This window comes from Benincasa hispida, chromosome 5 (assembly GCF_009727055.1).
Source record: "Benincasa hispida cultivar B227 chromosome 5, ASM972705v1, whole genome shotgun sequence".
In the NCBI taxonomy this organism is placed as follows: domain Eukaryota; kingdom Viridiplantae; phylum Streptophyta; class Magnoliopsida; order Cucurbitales; family Cucurbitaceae; genus Benincasa; species Benincasa hispida.
This window is the reverse complement of record NC_052353.1, coordinates 53,366,369-53,391,775: the sequence shown is the minus strand read 5'-3', so window position 1 is coordinate 53,391,775 and position 25,407 is coordinate 53,366,369. Positions and strand designations below refer to the sequence as shown.

The 25,407-nt window shown below is 32.6% G+C and overlaps 1 protein-coding gene and 2 pseudogenes across 1 annotated transcript; all 3 read left to right on the top strand.

Moving 5' to 3' along the window:
* The first annotated feature begins 5,020 nt into the window (after window positions 1-5,020).
* On the top strand, window positions 5,021-9,483 carry LOC120077394 (annotated as a pseudogene).
* A 1,181-nt stretch (window positions 9,484-10,664) lies between these two features.
* LOC120078535 (expansin-like A1) lies at window positions 10,665-12,152 on the top strand. Its single transcript, XM_039032812.1, has 5 exons — window positions 10,665-10,799; window positions 10,948-11,060; window positions 11,307-11,485; window positions 11,652-11,784; window positions 11,888-12,152. Exons 1-5 carry the CDS (start codon window positions 10,679-10,681, stop codon window positions 12,140-12,142), a joined length of 801 nt encoding a protein of 266 aa, XP_038888740.1. The 5' UTR covers window positions 10,665-10,678; the 3' UTR covers window positions 12,143-12,152.
* A 5,083-nt stretch (window positions 12,153-17,235) lies between these two features.
* Window positions 17,236-20,227, top strand: LOC120078595 (annotated as a pseudogene).
* The last annotated feature ends 5,180 nt before the right edge of the window (window positions 20,228-25,407 follow it).

Genomic DNA, 25,407 nt, shown 5'->3' with positions numbered 1-25,407 from the left:
TATGATTGTACTTCATGTTTACTAGATCTTGCAACCTATTTATTTATTTTCTCGCGTGCGTACCTGGATTTTTACTCCACTTAGTATTATAAAATATGCTTGAAATAAATTATTAATAACATATATATAAAAAATAATAATATTATCAGGTATATTTAACTTGACGCTCCAATGCATCCTTTATTTCTTCTCTTCTTTTTTTCAAAATAATTCACGCATTTGAAGAATATTATCTGAGCAAGAGCATTTATAGACAACATTCGAGCTTCTTTGAGGACTCCTTTTATGCACTCTAATAGATTTGTCGTCATCCACCCATATTTGAATCCTCCATCATGTGTTGAGTCCATTGTTCTAAACTAATGTTGTCAAAAAAACTCAAACAGCTCTGATTTATTCCTTTGATATCTTCAATTGCTTTATTGAACTTCTGAATTTGAAACTGACACCCGACACGATAAACATAATTTTTCAATGAATTAAATCTGTACTTTTTATTAAAGTTGCTGACGATATGTCGTAAGCATAAACGATGGTGACATTTTGGTCCTGTTCAACCATTTGCTGGATTGTTCACTACTGCGATTATACTAGCATGTCGATTTGAAATTAAACACATCTCTTCGTGTGTTACAATTTCTCTCAGGTCTTTCAGGAACCATCCCCATGAGTCTGCGAACTCTTCATCAGCAACGACAAATGCAAGTGGAAGAAGATGGCCGTTCGAGTCAACTGATGTATCAATCAATAATTTTCCTCTATATTTGTTGTATAAGTGTGTATCATCTATCTGAATTATCGGCCGACATTTATTAAAAGCTTCTATACAAGGACCAAATGCCCAAAATACAGAAGTTAGGATAACATGGCCTTCAGTAAGCGTTTCTTACACTCTCCACTCTACACGTGTTCCGGGATTGGTCTGCTTAACCATATACAACCACCTGGGTAACAATTTGTAAGACTTATCCCAATCACCGAACACTTTAGCCAACGCTTTTCTTTTGCCCTCCCATATCCTATGGTAAAGAACATGATATCCAAACTTTGATTTGATGTCGGACTGCAGTTGTGCCATACTGATAGATGGTTTTTCTCTTACGGCATCACAGAACTCTAGTGCAATCATTGATGAATCCAATTGCACATGACTTTGACTTAGTTATGAATAAATACATGTATACTGCTCATTGTACTTAGTGATTTCGAACAAGCCATGCGATTTTTTCTTTATTGCATGAAGTCTCCACTTGCAACCTTCCTCCCACTTCTTACACCGAATTGTCCAAATCGCCGGTATCGATTCAACAACCTCATATGGTGCGTGATATTTTATTACAAAACATTTGACTGCGTGTTGTAGCATTTCTTTGTCTTGACAAATCATCCCTTTATGCAACTGAGTATTGTCAACATCCAGGGGCTACAATTGGGTCATGTTCTCGAATGCTATCCAGTACATTCATATCCAAATCGTTGAATGTATCGGAAATATCTCATGTTCACATCCATTGAAATCCAACTCTTCAAATTCATATCCGTTTCAGTTCTAAAGTCTCTGTATAGGTTGTTAGCCGCCATATCTTCATTAACACATGGCGATGCAACTAACTCTAGATCAGAATCAATACATTCAGTTGGATCTTCAAATTGGCTAAATGATGTATTCAAGTTTATATCCACCCCTATCCTATTTACATTTACATACAAATACACTAAATTCGGCAGTGGCATAATTCGGCAGTGGCATTGCGATTGAGAACATCAAGTTCATAGCTTGTACATTTGAAATAGGGAATGACATAAACCTTATTGATCCTGATGGTTCAATATAATTCCATTGTACACATTTATGCTAAAACTCCCACTTGGTGGTTGGTCATAGTCAACTCCATCAATACCATCAATCATATTACCAATTTTAAACAACAAAAATCCCAAGTATTTGCCCGCCATTTTCTTAAAAAAAAAGGACAAACATCAACTTTTTGTATTATACTTTTTATAAGAAGTATATTAAAAAATATTAAACTTATTAAAAAAATCACAATAATTTTGTATTATACTTTTTATAAGAAGTATATTAAAAAATATTAAACTTTTTAAAAAAATCACAATAATTTTACTTTTTATAAGAAGTATATTAAAAAATCACAATAATTTTGTATTAAACTAAAAATATTAAACTTTTTAATTTATAAACATCAACTTTTTAAGTTTTATGAACATCAACTTTTTAAACATAACAATAAATTAAACTTTTTATAACTATTTTTAAACATAACAATATTTATAACTATTTTAAACCTAACAACAAATTAAACTTTTCAAATTACAATGAGATAAACTTTTTAAAACTATTTTTTTTCAAATTTAATACAAAATAAAAATAAAATAAAATAAAACTTTTCCAAACTATTTTAAACTATATTTTCAAAGTTAATACTAGAAAAATCAAACATCATAAGAAATATATTAAAAAAAATCACAATAATTTTGTATTAAACTAAAAATACTAAAGCGTTTAAACTATACATCAACTTTTTAAACATAACAATAAACTAAACATTAACTTTAAGTTGATATTTATACTAAACTTTTTAAACTATACTAAACTTGTTAACTATCACAATAATTTTGTATTAAACTATAAATATCAACTTTTTAAACATAACAATAAGCTAAACTTTTTAAACTATACTAAACTTGTTAACTAAAAAACAATACTGAAATATAGAATATCATTAAAAAAATGACAAATAAATAAAATTACTTATTGATCTTCAATTAAAAAATAATATTAAAAAATTAACATTATCATGGTAGACATCAATATAAGGAATAAAAATGATATATTTAGCATAAACAAATATTAAAAACAAAAAACTACTAATAAATAAAAGTTAAAGTTCAGCTCACAAATTCGACTGCTTTTTTTTTCCTTCAAAGTGACAACTTTCACCCTTTTTTCCTGTTATTTATTATTTGGCGACAACTAAAAAAAAAAAAATAATAGAATCTATAAAAAATAATAATATAAGAACAAAAATAAATTTTATAATTATTCTTAAAAAACAAAAATTTAGTAGAGTAACGAACCAGTATAGTTTGTGATCAAGGGAGAAATGTGGGAACAATTTGTATCAAACGAAATAGAAGAAGAGAAATGGAAACGGAAAGCAATGAGAAAAATGGGAGGAGAGAGATTTAGTAGAGAAAGAAGGCAGAGGAATGAGGTAGAGGAAGGCAAAGACTGTGATCTGAGAATGGTTGGGTGGTGTTTAAAAACACATAGGTCGAGTGTTGAACACTCGACCCACGGGCTGTCTCTTATACACATCTAGATGTGTATAAGAGACAGGCACAGCGGTAGCGGCATACGTTTAGGCTGGTAGCGGCAGGGCAGATGGGATGGGACATAAAGCTTGTCGAGGGTTGAACTTTCGACTTATGTAGGTCGAATGTTCAACATTCGACAAGTCTCCAAGAAAAGTTTCATCGAGTTCATCGGGTTCTCAACTCTCGACATCCACCTTCGTCGAATTCTCAACCCTCGACATCTAGCCTCGAACATACAAAACAACCATATTTCTCTAATTAGTTTTAAAACAACCATATTTTTTTAATAAGTTTTCAAATCTATAATACTCAAACTTATGTAGGTTTGTTTTGCATCTGAATCTGCATATAGTTTGAGTTTGTTTGCAGATGGAAATATGTTTGGTCATGCAAGCCTACTTATTTCAACTTATTATTTCAATAATGCTAGTTAAGGGAAGAGTTAATCATCTATGGAGATCATCTTGGTCAATGTGAAATATGGGGAGAATATCTAAGGTCCCGTTTTCATCACAATTTTGTTTTTAAGCTTTCTATTTTGTAATTTGGGCTTGTTGCCTCCCAAATTTCTTACTATGGTTTTCATCTTTCTTAAAAAAACATTTAAATTCTTAGTTGAATTCTAGAAATAAAAACATGTTTTTAGAAACGGTTTCATATAGTTTCAAAGCTCAGATTGGTTTTGAAAACATTCGTAGAAAGTGGATAACAAAATAGAAAAGAAAAAAAGAACTTACGGGTGAAAGTACATTTTATAAGCTTAATGGCAAACAAAGCCTAAATTGTTTGGCTCTTCCCTCAGAGAACAAGCTTCCAAGTTTGATTGGGATGGTTCTTAATGATAAGGTGAAAGATTCAATATGGAGTTGTCTTGTTGATTAGTAAAGAAACCAGTAATTAACACCAATTCTTAGTGGGAGCCGGAAGGAAGACAAATTAAGGGGGAAAATTTCTAAAGGGCATGGAGAACTAGTTAAGCTTATTTTTAGGTTAACTATGAAAAGAATGGTTATGCTACTTTTTCAGTTATTTTCAGTTTGCAAAAGTTGGTAGTATTTTCTCAGTCTTTACTTTCCTCAAGTTTTTGTGCAGTAAGGTACGAGCATTAAGTCATTAATAGAGAGTGGAGTTCAGAGATTTCCCGGCTGCTGAAGGTTTTAGCCCCCAATGTAGTAAGGATGGAAGGGTTTTGAGGCTACAGCTAATGAGCCTGATATAGATAAGCTCCCTATACAGAATAGAGAATACTAACAGAGACCACAAGCATCCTGAAGTACTATAGATGGCAATTTGGAGAGAAACTGTCCTAAAATGGTGAAATTTTCTGCTGGTCACTATGTCATTAAGGTGTCAATACACCGGATAGGATTTAGAGGAAGTGTCCTACCATTGTCCTTGATTCTAGTTTTGTTTTTATGTTGCTCTCCTAGCACTGTAGTTGTATCGTTAAAAAGATCCGTCAGACTTCTTCCAGTTAGGAGGTTTCAATCCTCTGCTGTTTAAATATGTTTAGAGATTCTGCTACGCCGTCCTTCGGGATGATTTTAGTGTGTTTGAATGCTTAGCCATCACTAACAATGGACATCTGCACATTATCTTCTCGTTAATGGTATAGACTGGTTGGGAACACCTTGGAATTACAGACTTATTAAGAAAATAGAATGATGGACATTTCTTGAACATGGGGTATGGGTCTATTGGATTTTTTCGCCATTCTATTAATGTATTGAATAGAGCTTGTAAGGCATGCCCTTGAATTGATGGGCTCAAGGAAGTACGCTTAGAGAGTGTGTAAAGCTAGGTCTTAGATAATGTGTATGAGTAGGTTGAGTTCCTTGCAAAAGGAGACCTATTACTAGAAAATAAAGAACAAGAAACCACTTCATAAACACTTTACTGGGTTACATTGTTAACATAAGCATAGCTCATCAGTTAAGGCATCTACTCCTTCCTTTGAGGTCCAAGACTCAGAGTTCCAAATCCTCATTTCCATGTTTGTTGTACTCAAGAAACACCGTGGTGGGTTTGAATTTGTTCCAAGGACAAAGAGGTTTTTTAGTATTTATTCTGTTAAGCTGAAAATGACTTAGGACTTGTGTTATACTGTTATCTGTTCGGAATAAAGGAAAAAGAAAAGAGTTTTCTTTATCTGTGTTTCTTTTGTATAATCTCTTTTATTTCCACTTTTCTTTTTTTGTATTTAGGGAATGTAGATACAGAAACTTGACCAGCCTAGAGTTTGTTTAATGTCCATAGTGGCTGTCTTCTATTTAATCTTAAAGTTCTATTTGTAAAAGCAAACATTCTAAAATTTGAAACCATTTTAACCATTGTGGCTCTCAGCAATTCTCAGTCTACATTTTTTGGAGAGAAAAATGACTTCTCTGTTTCCACAATGCCTTTATGTCATATCGGTCTCTTCAGGAAGACTATAGACTGCAAGGAATCACGAATAGGAAAGCAACCAATCCAAGTCTCATCCAATGTAACCATCACATTACAATGTCAAGATTTGAAAGTTAAGGGTCTTAGGGTCCTTTGGGAGAACTTTCATTTCTTTATCCACGAGAAGTGAAGATTGAGAGGGAAGATTTTGAGATCTTAAAGGCCAAGAAGGCACTAGAGATGCGAAGAGCCAACCAAATGCATGGGCTTTTCGGGTAATCTCATCATAGATATAGTTTACTAATTCATTTTTTTTTTCACAGTAACCAATAAATTTAACTTCAGTGTACTCTTTTGAGACATTTAGACTTTTGTTACCTTTGTTTCTTTCTTTTTTCTTCTCAAGTTTTAGTTTATATAGATCACTTGTTTTTATTTATCTTTTCCAAATTTTGGTAGCCTCCTCTGTAGATGTCCTACTTCACTATAAGTTTCGAAAGATGTTTTCTTTTTTTCCTCAATAATTACTTCAAAGTACTTTTATGGTTGAAAAATACAAAGAGTGGCCAACTCTTGATATTTCCTCGTTTAAGATTGTTTATGAACGTCTGGAAAAAACCCAAATAATATATCATCAAATTCTGAAAACCCGATTTCATGTTATGTATGCAAACAACCAGCCACTGTTTCCTTCATTTGAAATACAGTTGAATGATGCCTGATGGACAAAGAGCCCTCGTTAAGTGTTTTTGTTGAAGTATTAATATAATTATTTATCCATCAACTTAAATTTTTGGGTTGACTGGTGAATCAACATTGTATTATAGCAAGAAGTCTTGTGTTCAAACCTCGGTATTGTCATTTCCTCTCCAATTAATGTTGTTTTTCACTTGGTCATTCTACAAATTTTTAATTTTCAAGCCTACAAGTGAGGAGTGTTGAAGTATTGATGTGATTAAAATTTTCATAACCTATCAACTTAGGGGGTGTTTGGCCCAAAAAGTTGGGGGAGTGGAGTTGTGAATTCCCTTCATTGTTTGGTCCAAGGAGTTTGTGAGCCTTATGACTAAACAAACATCAATTTTATGTCTTATTGTTTACTCGTGGGCCCAAAGACTTCACAACTCCACTTCTTACAAAATGTTGCATTTGTGTCATATATGACCATTTCAATTGATTTCCTCAAGATCCTTATAGACAATATGGTTGGTAGGAGTATCGAATGGGTTTGAAAAGAAACTTGAATTGGTCGGTATCTGTTATTGGGCGATGTTAGAAGGAAAAGACTTGATATTGAATCTTGAGTTCTCTCATCCAGTTAGAATGGCCATTCCTGATGGTCTTCAACTAAAGGTGGAAGAAAACACCAAAATTACAGTGAGTGGATATGATAAATGTGTCATTGGTCAGTTTGCTGCCTCTATTAGACAATGGAAGCCGGGAAAATTTCATTAAATAACCCAAAAAGCAAAAACTTTTCTATGGACGACCTCTTTTTAAAAACTTTTATATGGCTAACCTTTTTCACATGTGAAATAGATTTAATTAATATACCTAACCTAACTTAAACGATCTCTTAGTATAACTAAACGATCGTTTATATAATACTAATAGATCGTTTAGGTACAACTAAACCATCGTTTAGATAATACTAAAAGATCGTTTATGCATAACTAAATGATTGTTTAGATTATACTAAGAGATTGTATAGCTATACCTAAACGATCGTTTAGTTATACCTAAACGATCTCTTAGTATAACCTAAACAATCGTTTAATTTCAAAATGATCGTTTATTCTACTATGTTTGTGGGCATCTTATCATACGTACAATGGACTTGATAAACTCTTGCCTATCGTTGTACCCCAATTTCTTCGAGATATCTCATCACACCAGGATATCTTTGGAGCTTGGCCCAATGAATTTCAAAATCAAACATCCTATATGCTTTGGCTGCAAGATAAAAATGTGGGATTATATCATCGTTTTTAATTGGGTCATCAAGTTATTCCATATGTGATATATGCATAGCGCATGAAATGCCTCATGAAATACAGATGTGACTACTTTTGCAATTGAGATATGACGGTCAGATATAATGACTAATTCTGGAATTTTTCCGATTGAAGCCTTTAAATTAGTCATGAACCGGGTACAAGCTACATTGTTCTCATTGTCCACGATACTAAATGCAATTGGGTAGATGTTGTTATTACCATCGATGCACATTGCTATTAACAAAATACCTTTGTATTTCTCATGCAAGTGGGTCCCTCTCAACCACAATGACAGGACGAATGCAGTTCAAGAATCCCCTAGTGCATGTTCCTAATGTCTTGAAGATATATTTAAAGTATTGTTCATCTTCTATTTCAACCTAAAAAAAGTACCTGGATTTGCAAGTTTAAGTGCTTCACCGAATGCCTTAACAAAGGCACATGATCCTTTTGGTGACCCTCGTGCATATACCAATGCATATTCTCTTGCGCGGTAAGCCCGTCCATAGTTTATATTTACTCTATAATCTCTTCGGACATCTTCAATTATATCCTTAGGCAATATGATCGACCGACTTGATCGTATTTTGACTGGATTAAGTGTCCAGTAACCCAACTCTTAGCCTGTGTAATGATTTACGATCTTGTATGCTATGGTACACGATCGTGTATGTTGTTGTATAAGATCGTATATGTTGTAGTATACAATTGTGTATGTTGTGGTACACGATCATGTACCCAATGATGTACGATTGAAAAACAATGGTACAAGATTGCATATATAATGGTATACGATCAGAAAAATAATAGTGAACGAACTTCTAAAACTTTCGGTTAACAGTTACAATACTAGTTTCTGGGTATGTAGAATGATCTTTGAAGAATGCATGTTCTAGACCCACAAAATAAATTGTTTGGAGTTGGAAGCGATCTTTGTTTGATTGAAAGTGATAGAGCAATGGAGAAGATGATAGCGTTTGAGTGAAATTGAAGAGGTGAAAATGACATTCGTTTACTTGTCCCATGGTACACGATCGTGTATGCTGTTTTATAAGATTGTATATGCTGTAGTATACAATTGTGTATGTTGTGGTACATGATCATGTACCAAATGATGTACGACTGAAAATACAACAGTACAAGATTGCATATGTAATGGTATACGATCAGAAAAATAATAGTGAACGAACTTCTAAAATTTTCGGTTAACACTTAAAGTATTCGTTTCTGGGTATGTAGAATGATCTTCTTCGAAGAATGCATGTTCTAGACCCACAAAATAAATTGATTGGAGTTGAAGGCGATCTTTGTTTGATTGAAAGTAATAGAGCAATGGAGAAGATGATAGCGTTTGAGTGAAACTGAAGAGGTGAAAATGACATTCGTTTACTTGTCCCATGGTTAAGATCCAATAGCATTGAATTCTAATATACAATGTTGGTTGAGAATAAATGGTTGCATTAATTTATCGACCATCAGTGGTTGGAAGGGAAGATCAAAGGATGAAGAAAAGTAGGAGAGAAACATTTAAAGTTGGGGGTCAAAATGACAGTTCACATGTGAAAAAGGTCAATGAGAACAAAATTTTTAGAAAAAGGCCATCTATGGAAAAAATTTTGCATTTTGGATTATTTTATGAAATTTTCCATGGTGGCTCCCATAACCATATAAGGGTAAAGGAGTGAAATATGCTGATGAAATTGTCAGAAGAAAGGAGGGGAAAGCAGAGAAGAAGCGAAGTAGTAATGATTTTCATTCGTAATTCATTGTTGGTTTTTCTCTCTTTTTGGAATATTTATATATTTCTAGTATCAGAAAGGATTATTGGCATCATAATTTATGAGAGTTCGTTTTTTCCTTCCTCCCTTTTCTTAGTAGATTTTCCGTTTAATACCATCAGTTGGGGAAATGGCATCAACTCCTCCAAAAGATCTTCCTCTAGTTCAGACCCATGTATCTTGGACGACTCGACTTTCTTCCTGTGCTCTGTGCAAGTGACATAATTTCTTTTTTGTGACCTGTAAATTTTGCTATGGTAGTGATCAGAATTTGAAAGAATGAATGTGAAAAAAGATGATTTAGAGTCGAAGAGCTTAGCAAGAAACGAGAACGGTGAAGAACAGAGTAGATCTTCCTCTTTGGACAGATTGTTGCGAGAACAAATATCAATATGCAGAAGAATAGATTGAGAATGCAATTTTTTTTTTTTGCTAGATATATACAGGTTACAAGGGAAGTTTACCAGACGAAACAAACAAAGTGAAGATATATAAAATCATACCGAACGAAATTCAGAGCTATGAATAGGAACCATCAAAGAACAAAGTCGGAGTAAATGAAACAAGTAAACAACATGAAAACGAGCAAAAGAGAAAATCAAACCTCAAATGAAAAATATAAGTTCATCAAGTATTAGTTCTTTTATGTTTTTTTTCCTCCTCTTAGTTCAAATCATGTGAAGTTGGAGAATTCAGACCTTTGATATCTTAATCGAGAGTATATATTTATATCAGTTGAGTTATACTCATGATGATGTTAGCTTGTGTTTAATTTAATGGATAAAGCCACGATATTTTCAATTTGAATGGAATTTCAATATGAAAAGCCTTCAAAGTTTACCTGCGATGATTGAACTTTATGAAAAACAAGGACAATATGAACCATTCAGAAAAGCTACTAAACTTGGTTAAAGATTTTGTACTCATTGTTTCTCTAACCTATTGGCGTTTTTATTTATTTATTTATATATCTTTATTCTCACCTACGTTTGCAGTACAAATCCTGGGTATTAAATATTATTATCAATTCAAATCCCATTTGCCTTGTTCAAAACATTGACCTATTACTTCTTATCCAAGCCTACTTACCTTAAAGAATCTATATAAGCATAAGTTTTTCTTACTTATCTCTCACAACTCATAAAGCATCATTTCTCCCCGGAAAGAAGAAAAAGAAAAATGTATTGGTTTCTCACCTTCTTCTTGCTTGTCTCCTCTACTACGGCTTCTTTTCCTCCCTGTAATCGTTGTGTTCGTCAATCCAAAGCTGCTCATTACTATGAAGATTCACCTACTTCATGTAAAGATTTAGTTTTCATTTCATTTTAATTTCTTTTTGGAAGTTGAATAAGTTTTACACCATTTACATATCATCACAAGTTCATTTTTAGTGGAATGAATGATGAATGCCACTAATTAATTTATTGGTTTTGCTTGATTTGATGTAGATGGAGGTGCTTGTGGTTATGGAAATTTGGCATTGGAAATCTCTCAAGGGTACTTTGCAGCTGCTGTCCCTTCCCTTTATAAGCGAGGAGTAGGTTGTGGCGCTTGTTATCAGGTATGAATGTTTGAAAGATACGTGGGTGCATCCTGAGTTGCACCCATTTTTTTCGGCCCACTTTAACACAAAAAATTAAAAAATATTTATAAAAACAAAGTTTGTTACATAGCAAACTGTGGTTAGACAATTGGTTGCAGCTTCAAGTATTTTTCTTTTCCCTCGATTTTCTTTCAATCGGGTCATTTTTTCTTCCTTAAAACATTATTGATTATGTAACCTAAGAGAGTTGTTTGATTTTTATAGGTAAGATGCAAGGACAAACGTCTATGCAATACAGCGGGGACTAAAATAGTTTTGACAGATCAAAATAATGATAATAGAACAGATATTGTTCTTAGTAAGAAAGCTTTCTCTGCAATGGCTTTAAAAGGAAAAGGTCAACAACTTTTGAATACTGGACTCATCGATGTAGAATACAAGAGGTAATCGAACCACAATCTTCATGGTAACTAACACATTAAATGTTAGTAGAGCTATGCTTGCTTTTGGAATCCAATATATATGGGTTAGTTATTTGTTACATATAGAACTAATTAAAAAAATCAACTCATTTTTTGTGTTTTATAATTACCATTCATGGAATTGCAGGATACCTTGTGAATACAAAAACAAAAATCTGTTGGTACAAGTGGTAGAATGGAGCCACAAACCATATTATTTGGCAATCAAATTCCTATATCAAGGAGGTCAAACAGACATACAAGCGGTTAACATAGCTCAGGTTTGACTAAAATTACATTTTTAAGTACTTTGAAAGTCATTTCATGCAGACTCTTACTATATACCAAATTCAATGCTGATTAACTTGATGTCGACTTTCGTAGGTTGGTTTACCAAAATGGCGGCCTATGAAAAGAAATTATGGACCCATGTGGGATATCAATAGTGTACCTGAAGGAGGATTGCAATTGAGAATGGTAATAACTTCAAGATATGATAATGGAAAATGGATTTGGGCAGGTTCTGTGCTCCCAGCTGATTGGAAAAATGGAGAAATTTATGATACTGGAGTTCAAATTAATGATATTGCTTTTGAATATTGCCCTCCTTGGCAATGTGGTGATGGACAATGGAAATAAAGAAAATAAAGACAAGCCTCAATGCATTCTCCTTTTATTTTACTTGTTTATGTATTTTCTGTTTATTTAAATATATTCAATGATGAAAGAATTCAATGGAGTTCTACTATTTATAAATAAACTACTTAGTATGTTTGAAAGAATTCAATCAGTTAATTTTCTCATCAAAATATAAATCTATAGGTATTATAATTATAATTTCTAAAATTTGGTGACAACATTACAATATTTGGAAATATATTAGTTAAAAGTAGATAAATATATACTAAAACCTCTACAAAAAGAGATCCAACAGGACAGTAAATATATAAAAGCAAACTTTTCTTCCTTTCACAAGTGAATGGATCGAATATAAAAAAATAGAGACACAGTAATTTGAAATATGGCAGTTCATCGTAAATTCGGGACTAAATCCAGTTTCGTGTGAAAGTAAGTTCTACTTTATATAGAGATTACAATGAATAAAAAAAAATTTAGAGTTTACAAAAAGAAAATGTATATTTTCTCCTAGTTGAGCACTTTAACTAAGTTAAAAAAAGATCTGTTTAGCGTCGAGGGATAGGTGTTTTGATGATGGTATTTTTTGTCGTCGGAAATAATTGACTATTCCAACGCTTTGCCTTGTAGGCATTAAGTTAACAAACACCTCCCGACGCGTGAAATGACATGTCGTGATAGAGTTCAAAGAAATTTCATTCAACCTAAATACTAAACATATAAACACAAATTAAAGGTAAAATTAATACCTATTCAAAATCAATTTTAAAAAGTGTTAAAGAACCATATCCAACTAATAAAAGAAAATCCAAAAATGAAACGGTTGAATGAGAAATTTTGGACCATTCACAAATTGTCAGTAATTTCAGATCCTCAAATTTGAAACCAATTAAGAGTTGACATGTGTCCCAAATTGGAGTTGAAGACAAATTGTGATGACGTCACGTAGTTTCATCATGATTGTTGGATCAGATAGGATTAATTTGACCAAATTTGATATTATTATTTGGGTTGAAGTCCAACTAAACCAAAAAATGGGCTGAATTTGACCCAAATGTGTCCAAATCTAACTAATTGGGCCCAAAAGCCAGACCTATGGACCAAACAAGTCTAAGTCCAACTAATCAGGCCGCCAAACCCATGGACCAAACAAGTCTAAGTCCAACTAATCAGGCTCAGGAGCTAGACCCATGGACAAACTAAGCCCAAGCCCACGAGGCCCACCATAGAACGTTATAAATAGAGGTGTTCTCTTCATTTGTGGGGTCAGTAATTCTACATTCCAAAGAGTCCAAAGAGAATTCTCCCAACAATTGGAAGACTCTTAGACTACTTTTAGACTACTGAAGCTGCACACTCCTTGAAGATACAAGTCTTCACGCACTTTACTCCTTCAAGTCAAACACACACATTCAACCGAGAAAGAATCAGAGAATCAAATACTAGAGATCGAACCACAACGCATCAAATCAACATTAACTCCAACTCAAGTTCATTCCACGAAATAACTCCAAAAACCTCGTGCGAACAAAGAAACTTATGATTGAAATTTAGAATTGTTGAAATTTAGATGAGATTTCCACAAAATAAGTTTCTAGAAGTTGACCACAATTGAAAATTGAAGTCCTTTGGAGATAAAAGCTGTAAACCCCGAACTTAGGTTCCCTAGATAAGCATGTTTAGCCAAGGGATGTTATATTACATATTTATTAAGTAGAAATTCATGTTGTTTATAGGACTTATGAATTAAGGGAAGGAAATATATTAAATAAAGAAACTCAATCATTAATCTGGCTGGAGACACTAAGTGTGGGGTGACGTAGCAATCTACTCTTTGAACTCAGGAAGCGGCAACAAGATTAAAAGGGAAGTGAAATTTCAAAAGCATGGTTTCGGCAATTGACAAGAGCAAATTTAGCGAATTCGGTGCCATTTGAGAGCTGGGAGAATCTAGTTTTCAAGGTTGTCTTGCTGGAGAAAGATTGCAAGAGGAGAAGAACAAAAGTGGAGAATTTGCAGAAGAGGCAGAACCACAGATTAATCAGGGCTCGAGATGAAGTTTGAAAGTTCCAAGCTAAACTATAAGAAATTATGGACTGAAATTTTAAGGTAAGGAAGTAACTCAAATCTAAACAAGTTTGTATAAGGAAGTTTCTTGAAAAGAGCTCTGGATTTTGAGTTATGATTTTTTGAAGTTATAACAGGGAATCGGTGCATAAGTAGACAGCTGTTTGTGAAGAACAAGCAAACAGTTCATTGTGGAGAATTATAGCGAGGTTTGGGCATGAAGATCTCGTTTATAAAGGAAATATCGCTGATTTTGTAAGAAGGATCTCGTTGTAGGGGGAAATCTCGCTAGGAATTGAGGTGAGTGTCGCTAAACATTTCACAGGAAAAGTTTGAACTCGCTCTAGAGGATCTCGCTGGTATCGCTCTAGAGGATCTCGCTGGTATCGCTCAGGAGGATCTTGCTAGCATCGCTCAGAGGGATCTCGCTAGCATCGCTCAAGGGGATCTCGCTGACCTCGCTCAAGGGAATCTCGCCAGTAAAGCTGTCTATATTGATGGAAGTTCCTTTAATAAATGAATTATTTGAGGTATTTTACTAGAAATTCTAAGTAGTTTAATCGGGAATTGTATCTTTTCAGGCCAAGAAGAGCTAGAGGAAACGTATAAACCAATAAGTGCCTGATCAACGGTGGGTGACTAAATAAACTTAAGGTTTCCAATACTCATGCATATATGATCAAGTAAAGCACAGTGACATTAATGATGTATTTATACTTCCTCAAGCAAAAAATGGTTGGAGAATAACTTAATGCATGTTTCCCGGCTTGTATGTGTGTAACACCGGCTAAGGTATATTGTGTAACTATTACAAAAGCTATGTTTTTGATTTTGATATATGTTTCCTAGAGGAAGGCTATGAGAGAATGAGTTCTTGTATAAATGAGTGGCAATGGAACAACTCTTGTGTAAATACTAGGCAATGGAACTTAATTTGATGTTACAAAATACACATTTGATACCGAAGGACGTTGAGATGGTATCTAACCAATTAGGTACCGAAGGACATTTGAGAAGATACCTGGCCAATTTGATACTGAAGGACATTTGAGAAGGTATTTGGCCAATTTGATACCGAAAGACATATGAGAAGGTATCATAGTAGCTCGATATTGAAGGACAAATTTCAGAAGGTATCTGAGCGAAAGTACCTAAAATATGAGGGTACTTAGTGTGGCCACGTGCACGTAGGCAGTTATGAATGAGAGACCGAAGTATGGGTCTCTTGGTCGGTAATAAACGTTTGGGAGCTAGAGCGTTTAGGTTCGTTCTCAACTAGGGAATAATAATGTTTAATGATGTTAAAGAATGGTTTATAGTTACATATAGAGACAATTGTTTGAGTTTACTCATTGGTATATTTACATGTTTATAGTAATGCTACGATTGTTGCTTTACGATTCTATAGTCACTCACTAAGCTTTTAGCTCACAGAATTTCTGTGTTTTCCCTTTTCAGGTAGCGGTCAGTTTCTTCAAGATTGATCCTGCTGCTGCTTGCCACCAAAAGACTCGGCTTATTAAAAGACTTAGGTTGATGATCTGTTTATGTACACATGTTTTGTGAGGGACTAGGGCTTCCATAGGAATGCTTGGGCCACATGTGAATATTTTTTCTATAAAAGTAATGTCTTGGCAGTATGCATGTATTTATGTAATCTTTGTAGAACCTTAAGGGAGGTTAGCTGTTTGCGTATATTACTAATGAGATGAATAGGTTGGTATTTAGATTAGAAGGCTTGGGTGATGAGTGCTGGTAGTAGGACTAGTAACTACCACGGTCATATCCTCTTCCAGAATAAAAGGATAATCTGGGAGGGGGTGTGACACAAGTATTCTTCCAAGACTTCAATTCCAAGAACATCACGTGCTCCGCTTCCTCAAATCAGGCGTACACATTCAAATGAGAGAGAATAAGAGGATCAAGTATTAGAGATTGAACCACATCACATCAAATCAATATCAATATCAACACCAACTCAAGTTCAACTCCATGAAACAAGTTTCTCTGGAAGCCTCGTGCGAACACTAATCCTCCAAGAAGATCAACAGGCCCAAAGATCGATCATTCAATAAGATCAACAAGCCCAAAAGTCGATCATCTAAGAAGGTCAAAGGCCGATCAACCAAGAAGATCAGTTAGTTTAAATATTAAAGTTTATTTTGAACGCATCAAAGAATCATATATTAGAGATTGTACTTGCTATACTAAAATCAATACAAATACGAAGTTCAAATCCACGAAACAAGTTTCTCTAGAAACCTCGTGTGAACAAAAACATATACCCATTATCAAGTCACATACCTCTCAAACTTTAACTGCAAAATTGAGTAGATAAAGATTGCCCCATTTGGTAACTAATTCATTTTTCTTTTTTAGTTTTTGAAAATTAAACCTACTTCATCCCCATTTTTTTACAATGATTTGCATCTTTATCAAGTACAGTGATTGAATTTTTAGTCAAATTCCAAAAACAAAAACAAGTTTTTAGAAGTTAATAGGCCCCGTTTAGTATATGACATTTCGTTTTTTGAACTTGTTTTTGTTTTTGGAATTTGACTAAGAATTCAATCACTGTACTTGATAAAGATGCAAATCATTATAAGAAATGAGGATGAAGTAGGTTTAATTTTCAAAAACTAAAAAAGAAAAATGAAATAGTTATCAAATGGGGCAGTCTTTATCTACTCAATTTTGCAGTTAAATTCCAAAGTGATGATCGAAAATGCCTATAATAGGTTCTATTATAGAAGTGTCATACAAAATTTATGATCGAAATTTTGTTGCCTTCGAAAAATGATATTTTGTTGCCTTACTCAATATCATTTCGATCATTAAGAAATGATGCTTCTAATAGAAGTGTCATAAATGGAAATCCATTCACAAAAAAGCAAAAGCAAACCCAATTTGTCTTGAATTAGGCAAAAATTTCACAGTAATTATCCAATCTTTGAGACACCTATATAAGTATCATCATCCTCATGCCTTCTTCCTCACACTCATTCATCTCATACACTTTCCTTACCAAAATGACTTGGTTTCTTAGATTTCTCTTTCCCTTTTTCATCTCTTTTTTTCATCTCTTCTGTTACTGCTTGTGATCGATGCATTTTCCAATCTAAAGCTAGCCATCTTTACGAATTGCCTACAACATGTAACCGAATATTATTCGTGGTTTTTATTTTATAAAAACAAACTTGCATGCATACGCAGTGGCACTCATTTATTGCAACTCAACTCAATGATCCAATCCTAGTTTTATCATTTGACACAAACTCTTCCTTTTTTTCTTCTTCAAATATACTCGGGTTCATCACATATGATCTTTGTACAACCCACCTAGCTATCCCATCACAAATTGTCATGTGTCAAATTTCTTTTTACTAAAAAATAGTTTATTTTTTTTTATTTTTTTTTATTTTTTTTATTTTCCCTTTACAATTGAAAAAGGAGAGTGCATCCAAGTATTACTTTTTGTTTTGTTTTGTTTTTTTTTTTTTTTACTATTTTTGAGTTTTTTTTTTCTATGGTATAGTTGGTGTGAGCTGCAAAACAGATGGGTGCAACCTAAGATCCATTCAAGTATTATTTTTTTTATTATTATTATCTTTAAATCTTAGCTCTCTCTCTTTTTCATCTTCTACTATTATTTGTGATCGATGTATTTTCGAATCTAAAGCAAGTCATCTATATGAATCATCTACTACGTGTAAATAAATATTATTTATATGTTTTTTAATTGTAGAAAAATACTTGCATACATACTCGATTGCACTCAGTTTTTGCAACCCAACTCGGTGATGTAACCCTAGTTTGTCATGTGGTGCAAACTCTTTCTTCTTCTTCTTTTTTTTTTTAGAAAAATACTTACATGTATCTTGAGCTGTACCTATCTTTGTACAACCCACCCAGGTATCTAATCAGAAATTACCACATGGTGAACTTTTCTTTTTTTAAAGAAATAGTTTATTATTTTCTTTTTCCTTTGTGATTGAAAGCGAGAGGTTGACAACATCCAAATATTACTTTTTGTTCTTTTATTATTGTATAGTTGTAAAAAGATGGGTGCACCCTAAGATCCACTCAAATATTATTATTATTATTATTATTATTATTATTATTATTATTTACTATTTTTGGGTTCTTTCTACTGTGAAGTTTGGGGGTGAGTTGCAAAAAGATGGGAGGAAACCAGGATACAACTAATTGCATTTTTATTTTACCTTTCATTTAAAACTGTTAAAATATATAATTTTTGTATATATTATATTTGACATTTCAGATGGGGGAGCATATGGTTATGGAAACTTGGCATTGCAGTTCTCTAATGGCTTCTTTGCAGCTGTTGTGCCTTATCTCTGTCTCTTATACACATCTAGATGTGTATAAGAGACAGGCTTTGCAATACAGTAGGAACTAAGGTGGTATTGACAGATCAAAATAATGACAATGTAACAGACCTTGTTCTTAGTCCAAAGGCTTTCTTTACTATGGCTCTCAATGGTAAAGGTTCAGATCTTTTGAATCTTGGAGTGGTTGATGTTGAATACAAGAGGTGAGCTTTCAATTATTTATAAAATTAGATTATTAAAATAATAAAAATGTTATAATATCATTTTAGTCCATCTACTTCGAGAGTTGTTGAATTTCAGTTCTTATACTTTCAAATGTCCATTTTAGTATTTGTAATTTTAATAAATCTTAAGTTTAGTCCATACTATTCGTACTTATTGTCTATTAGTATTTTCACAATAAATTTTAGAAACATATTTACATAATATGCATTTTCTTGCTTGAAAACAATTATTATTATTTAACCAATCTTGATTTTAAAAAAATAATTTTGAGAGATTAAATTTAAGATTTATTGAAAGTATAGAGATTAAACTTTGACAATTGAAAGTGTGTACATGGATAGAAATTTGCCCATTGTTTTAAAAATACTCTTATTAGTTCTTTAAAAAGTTGCAATGTTACCGTTGATTTCATATGAGTTTTTGAAAGTATAGAAATCTTTAAAATAATGGACAAAAAATCGATATGACGACGGTCAATAGGACGCTTTGTTAGGAATAGGTTGGGAGAAACGACATTCACACGCCGATGTTTCATCAACATTCTAACAATTTTCATACTCTAAGAAGTGCAGTTTAATTTTTGAAATGTTTATGAAAATTGTAAAGAGAAATATTGCAACTTTTGAAGAGTACTTTTTAAAAACATAAGGCAAAGTTTAGGGATATATATAATTTAGCCAATTTTTTAATGATATATAACAACAATATACCTTTAACTTTATGTATATATAATAAAAACAAATATCTATACGTATAATGATTCTTTTATGGACAGTTGCAAATATAGACATTAGACCCAAAATATTAGTAGATATAACATAATGTAAAAAAATTGCAAATATGGATAAATTTGAATAGTCTATTAGTGATAGACGATATTACTGATAGAAGTCCATTGGCAAGAGTCTATAAACGATAGAAGTCTATCAACGATGGAAGTCTATCGCTAATAAACTTGTCTATATTTGCATTTTTTTAAACTAATGTTATACACTTGATTATTATTCATAAAAATGTTACCAATTGCAATTACCCTTCTTTTATTTTGATAGGGTGCCATGTGAATATCCAAACAAAAATTTGTTTATGAGAGTGGAAGAATCAAGTTACAATCCATTCAAGTTGGCAATAAAATACTTCTACCAAGGTGGCCAAACAGACATGGTTGCTGTTGATATTGCTCAAATTGGGACCTCAGATTGGAGCCATATGAAGAGAAGTTATGGAGCTGTTTGGGAAACAGACAATGTACCTGAAGGTGCATTACAATTGAGAATGGTGGTGACTTCTGGATACGATGGAAAATAGGTTTGGGCAAAGTCCGTACTTCCTGCAAATTGGAAAGCTGGAACGATTTACGATTTACGATACTGGAGTTCAAATCAAAGATATTGCCCAAGAGAGTTGCCCTCCTTGGCAATGTGGTGATGCACAATGGAAATAAAGAAAAACTTTATAAATATATATGTAAAAAGTTTATAAATAGATATGTAATATTGACGATGGAGGGAAATGATTCATCTACATGCGATAATAAAGAATTCAATAGAATTCTATTCTTATTAAATTAATAATAAAATATTTTAAACATTGATTATGTCTTTGATTCTCTTTTCATTATTTTTCTGCCAAATAGACATTAGTTTTTTATGTTAAAAGTGACTGGTTGTTATTGTTGACATATAGTCCTCCCCTTAGGTTGGAAGTTTTGATTCTCACGTATCTCCACACTACTACAAAAAAAAACATTATTTAATATTTTTATGAAAAAAATGTCAAGTAATATATAAAAATGTCAAAAATAATGAAAAAGGCGGAGGAATTGTGAATTTTTCAGATATTTTTCACGTTGACTAAGTACATGATAGTTAAAAATCGTAAAGTTTAATTTTCTTTTCTTGTCATTTTTAAAACCTCAAGTATAACTAATTTTCTTAAAAACTAAAAAATCCTCGTGTGCAAATTTGGCTTCCATCGTATATGGAAAGAAAATTGATCGACACTCGTGCTTTTCGCTTCATCGTCCTCCATCGTCTTCAAAGTTCTTCCCAAAAGTTAGGGTTTGACGCTTGCAATCGGTCCCTTTATGGTTGCAATCGGTAGTTCCACGCTGCTATATCGACGATAGTACTGACACAAACCCTTTATAAGTTCAATTCATACATTTTGATTCTACTTGCTTTCTTCTTCCTAAAATGGATGGTGCTCCTCTGTAGTTTAGGTTTTTCAGTTCTTTGTAATTGATGGTGCTCTCTCTTACTGATGTTTGTTTCTTTTTTCTTACTAGTTTTATCTCTTTCTCTTCTAGTGTTGGTCTCTGCTTTCTTAGTTGATCTTGTTTTATTTGGAGATTTTTGGCATTGTTCTTGCTCAAATGTGAATCATATTTTAGTCCTAAAATGTTTGTTCGGTCCTATTTGATGTTTTATTTGGAGATTTTTGGCGTTGTTCTACTCTAGTTTTTACTAGAACGTTTGTTTGGTCCTAAAATTTGTTCAAATCATAAAGATAGAATTGATTGGTTTTACGAACTTTGCATTGTATTTTCTAGATTCACCCTTAACTAGAATTATACGTATACTATGCTAAAGACCCAGAGAAAGCTAAAAATTTAATAGAATGTTTGATCCAAAGATACTTATGTAAATGTTTGCATTGAAAATTAATTAGTAAGTAACAAATTTCTTTAAACATCGATGTTATTTGGTCAACAAATCTCACTATCTCTAGTAGTCATCACCTAGGACATGACTTTGGTCAAAGTTGTCACCTATTTTGTTACCGACACTTTATTTATGGAAAATTAATTAGTAAGTGGCATTTGTAGGTGCCATTTTTTTAATATAAAGGACAAAATTTTATCGAAAGTTAACCATCCTGTAAACTCTTTGGCTTGGAAGTTAGTAGATTTTATGTGGCCAGACTTTGGTTCTGAACCTAGAAATCTTTGTTTAGCATTGTCAGCCGATGGAATAAACCCACATGGTGAAATGAGTTCTAAATATAGTTGTTGGCCCTTAGTGATGGTTATTTAATCTTCCCCCATGGTTGTGCAAGAAAAATGAAGTTCATGATGCTATCAATGTTGATATCGGGTCCAAAGCAACCAGGGTATGACATTGACACATACTTAGCACCTAATTGAAGATTTAAAACTCTTATGGGAAAATGGTGTTGAATGCTATGATGCTTATCAAGAAGAACTATTCAATTCAAAGGCAATTTTTTTATGGACAATTAGTGATTTTCCTGCATACAGAAATCTTAGTGGATGTAGTGTGAAAGGGTATAAGACATGTCCAATTTGTGAAGATAATACGTCTTATATAAGATTGAAATATGAGAATAAAATAGCATACCTTAGACATTGAAAAATTCTGATGCGCAAGCATCCATACCGACGTCAAAAGAAGTCATTTAATGGTCAAAAGGAGCTTGGAACAATGTTTGTACCTTTTTCTGAAGAGACTATATATTCAAGAACAAAAGATCTTGAATTTTCAAAAGGGAAGAAGAAGAATAAAAAGTAATTTGTGAAAGGAAACACAAAGAGTTGTTGGAATAGATTATCTTCTTTTTTTTTTTAGCTACCATATTGAGAAAATCTTCATGTTAGACATTGTCTAGATGTGATCCAGATTGAAAAAAATGTTTGCATGAATATATTGGGCACGCTTCTTGATATTTCCAAAAAAGTTAGGATGGATTGAATGCTAGATGTGATTTAGTCCATTTGAAAATTCGATCAGAGCTCTCACCTATTAACATGGACAAAAAAATCTTCATTGTGTTTTGAAGACATTGTCAGAAATGAAGGTTCTTAAAGGTTATTCTTCCAATGTTAAAAACTTGTGTCAATGATAGATTTAAAACTTAATAGTATAAAATCTCATGATTTTCATGTAATCTTACAACAATTGTTTCCTATTGCGATAAGATCTGTGTTTTCAAAACATGTTTGGTATGCAATAAGTCGGTTGTGTATATTTTTCAATCTTATAATAAAGTTGTAGTTGTGCAACAATTGGAAAAGTTGAAAGAAGATATTGTGTTGACCATGTGTTTACTTGAGAAATATTTTCCTCCTTTATTTTTCACCATCACGATGCATCTTGTAGTACACATTGTTAGATAAATCAAACTTTGTGGGCCTATATATCTACTATGGATGTATCCCTTTGAAAGATTCATGAAATTTCTAAAAAGATACGTGAGAAATTGACATCGTCTAGAGGGTTGTATTGCTGAAAGTTATATAGAAGAAGAAGTTATTGAATTTTGATAGACTTTTTATAAGGATTGGATCTTATTGGATTTCGCACTGACCAATTAGATGACTGTTTAGACAATTCAAGCATTGGTAGACTATTGCTTATCGAAATTTCTTTCAAACCTGAACAAGATCTTCTATACCAAGCTAATCGATATGTTTCGAAAAATTCAATTGATATGCAACCATATATAGAGTAATTTTCAACGATCTAACTATATTATATATGTAAGTGTGAACCTTTGTTTTTCATTGAATTTTATCATATAAACCTAACTATATTATAATGTTTCAAAAAGTAAACATATTATAGTATTGCAATTACAATACCCAAGTAGAGTCGCTTATCAAAAATGGATTCAAGAAGAACACAATCGAACTTTCATACCTTGGTTACGAGAAGAGGTAAAAAGTTAAACTTAACTATCTTACAGATACTTTTCTATACAGAAAAATAATCATTAATTATGTTGAGGTAAAATTCATGGTAGGTGGAAATTGAGATTTCGATGGGAAATGTTGAAGTTTTAGATAACTTGAGGTGGATTGCTCATGGTCCTCATCCTTTTGTGATTATATATAATAGTTATGTCATTAATGAATTTCGCTATCACATAAAGTCTTATGATAAGAATCGAAGTGTACAAAATAGTTGAGTTAGTTTAGTGGAAAAAACAATGCAAGTGTCCAGTTCAAAAGATAAAAATCCCGTCATTGGAGATATATCTTTTTATGGAGTGAATCAAGACCAGGTAAAACGTCCACACATTGCGTTTGTGTGTTCAAAAGAAGGAAGGGTTCAATTTGAAGAGCTTAGCCAAGAGAAAGAAGTGCTTTGTTTGTACATTAAATAATTGGAAGCTATTCAAATGACACAAGGTGAAATGACATCTGCACATGGATCTTGCTCTAAACCAAGATTGGCATATGAGATTGAATATGAAAATAAATTGAAAAAGAAGGTAAAAAAAGAAGGTGAAGATGAATGATGTTATGCAAGAGGACAAGGTGAATATGGACATGATCATTCTGAACGATGAACATGAGAATTTCAAGAACGGACGCAAACATGAACAAACTTTAGAGGTAATTAGTTAAGTTTGTTCAATTTGTTGTACTAGTTTATGTTTTTTTTATGAATTCCATATTGTCGCATTAATGACTTTCATAGACTTTCATATTATTACTTTATGATCACTTTGTTACATTAAGATAAAACTTCAATGATGGTTGGTAAGGAAAAAGATGTTGTCTGTGAGTCTACAATCAATTTGCCCTTTAAAATCAATACTTAGGTTTGTTGAAAAGGTAATGGCCAAAGAGTCTGCATTTCTTTCTAACTACCTGTTGAGCTGTTTGGTATCAGTAGAAGGAGTTGTGTTATGCAGGAGGATATTATTGACTTCTGTAGCATGAGATAAGTTAAGACTTTGACGTTGGTTGCATATATGACGTAAGAAATATAATTTCATTTGTTTAGGTACTCAAATTTATTATAGGTACTCATTTATTAACTTTTAATCTTTTTAGGTACTTGCACTCAAAAGAAGTTTCAAATCACATATTTGTTAACCCATCCCTTATATCTGTTGGACAAATCACTCAAAAAATTAGGGCTCAGAAGCTATGTAGTAGATTAATGGCTTCACAAGAAAACCAAATCATTTTTGCACCTTTTAATTCAGGGTAAGTAAAGTTTTACTAGTCAATTCATTCAAAGTTCTTGTACTAATATTAAACATATACTACTTGTATTTTATTTAGTGGTCATTGGGCACTACTGACTATTAACGCGTATAATGATATCATCTATTATCTTGATTCATTACAAACATCATCTCAAGTAGATATCAAATACATAACAGACACGTAAGTTAACTTCTTATCCTATGCTGCTTTTCGTCATTTTAAAGTTGACTTTATTTTACTGTTTTATGGGTATTACATGGCAATAGGGCTATTGTGATCGTTTGATCCCAAAAATATATTCATAAAGGTCGAAAACAAATATTACGGAAAACCGTAAAGGCAAGTATAAACATATTTTAGTTCATATATATGTAGGTTATTCCTAGTGTGTATGCAACATAAATTATTTTAGTTTATATAGTATTGCAGTATCCTTTACAAGTTGGAACCACTAAATTTGGATACTATGTGATGAGATACATGAGAGATATTATCACAAAAGGGAGCAAAATAGTCACAAATTCAGTTTGTTGTTAATTAATACCTATTTGCATTATTCTCAATAGTTCAAAAATTTAACATTTGACAAAACATGTATTGACTTCAATTTTTGACTTCAATTTTTGGGCTTTGTATTAGATTGATACGAGGGACTCTTACAGTCA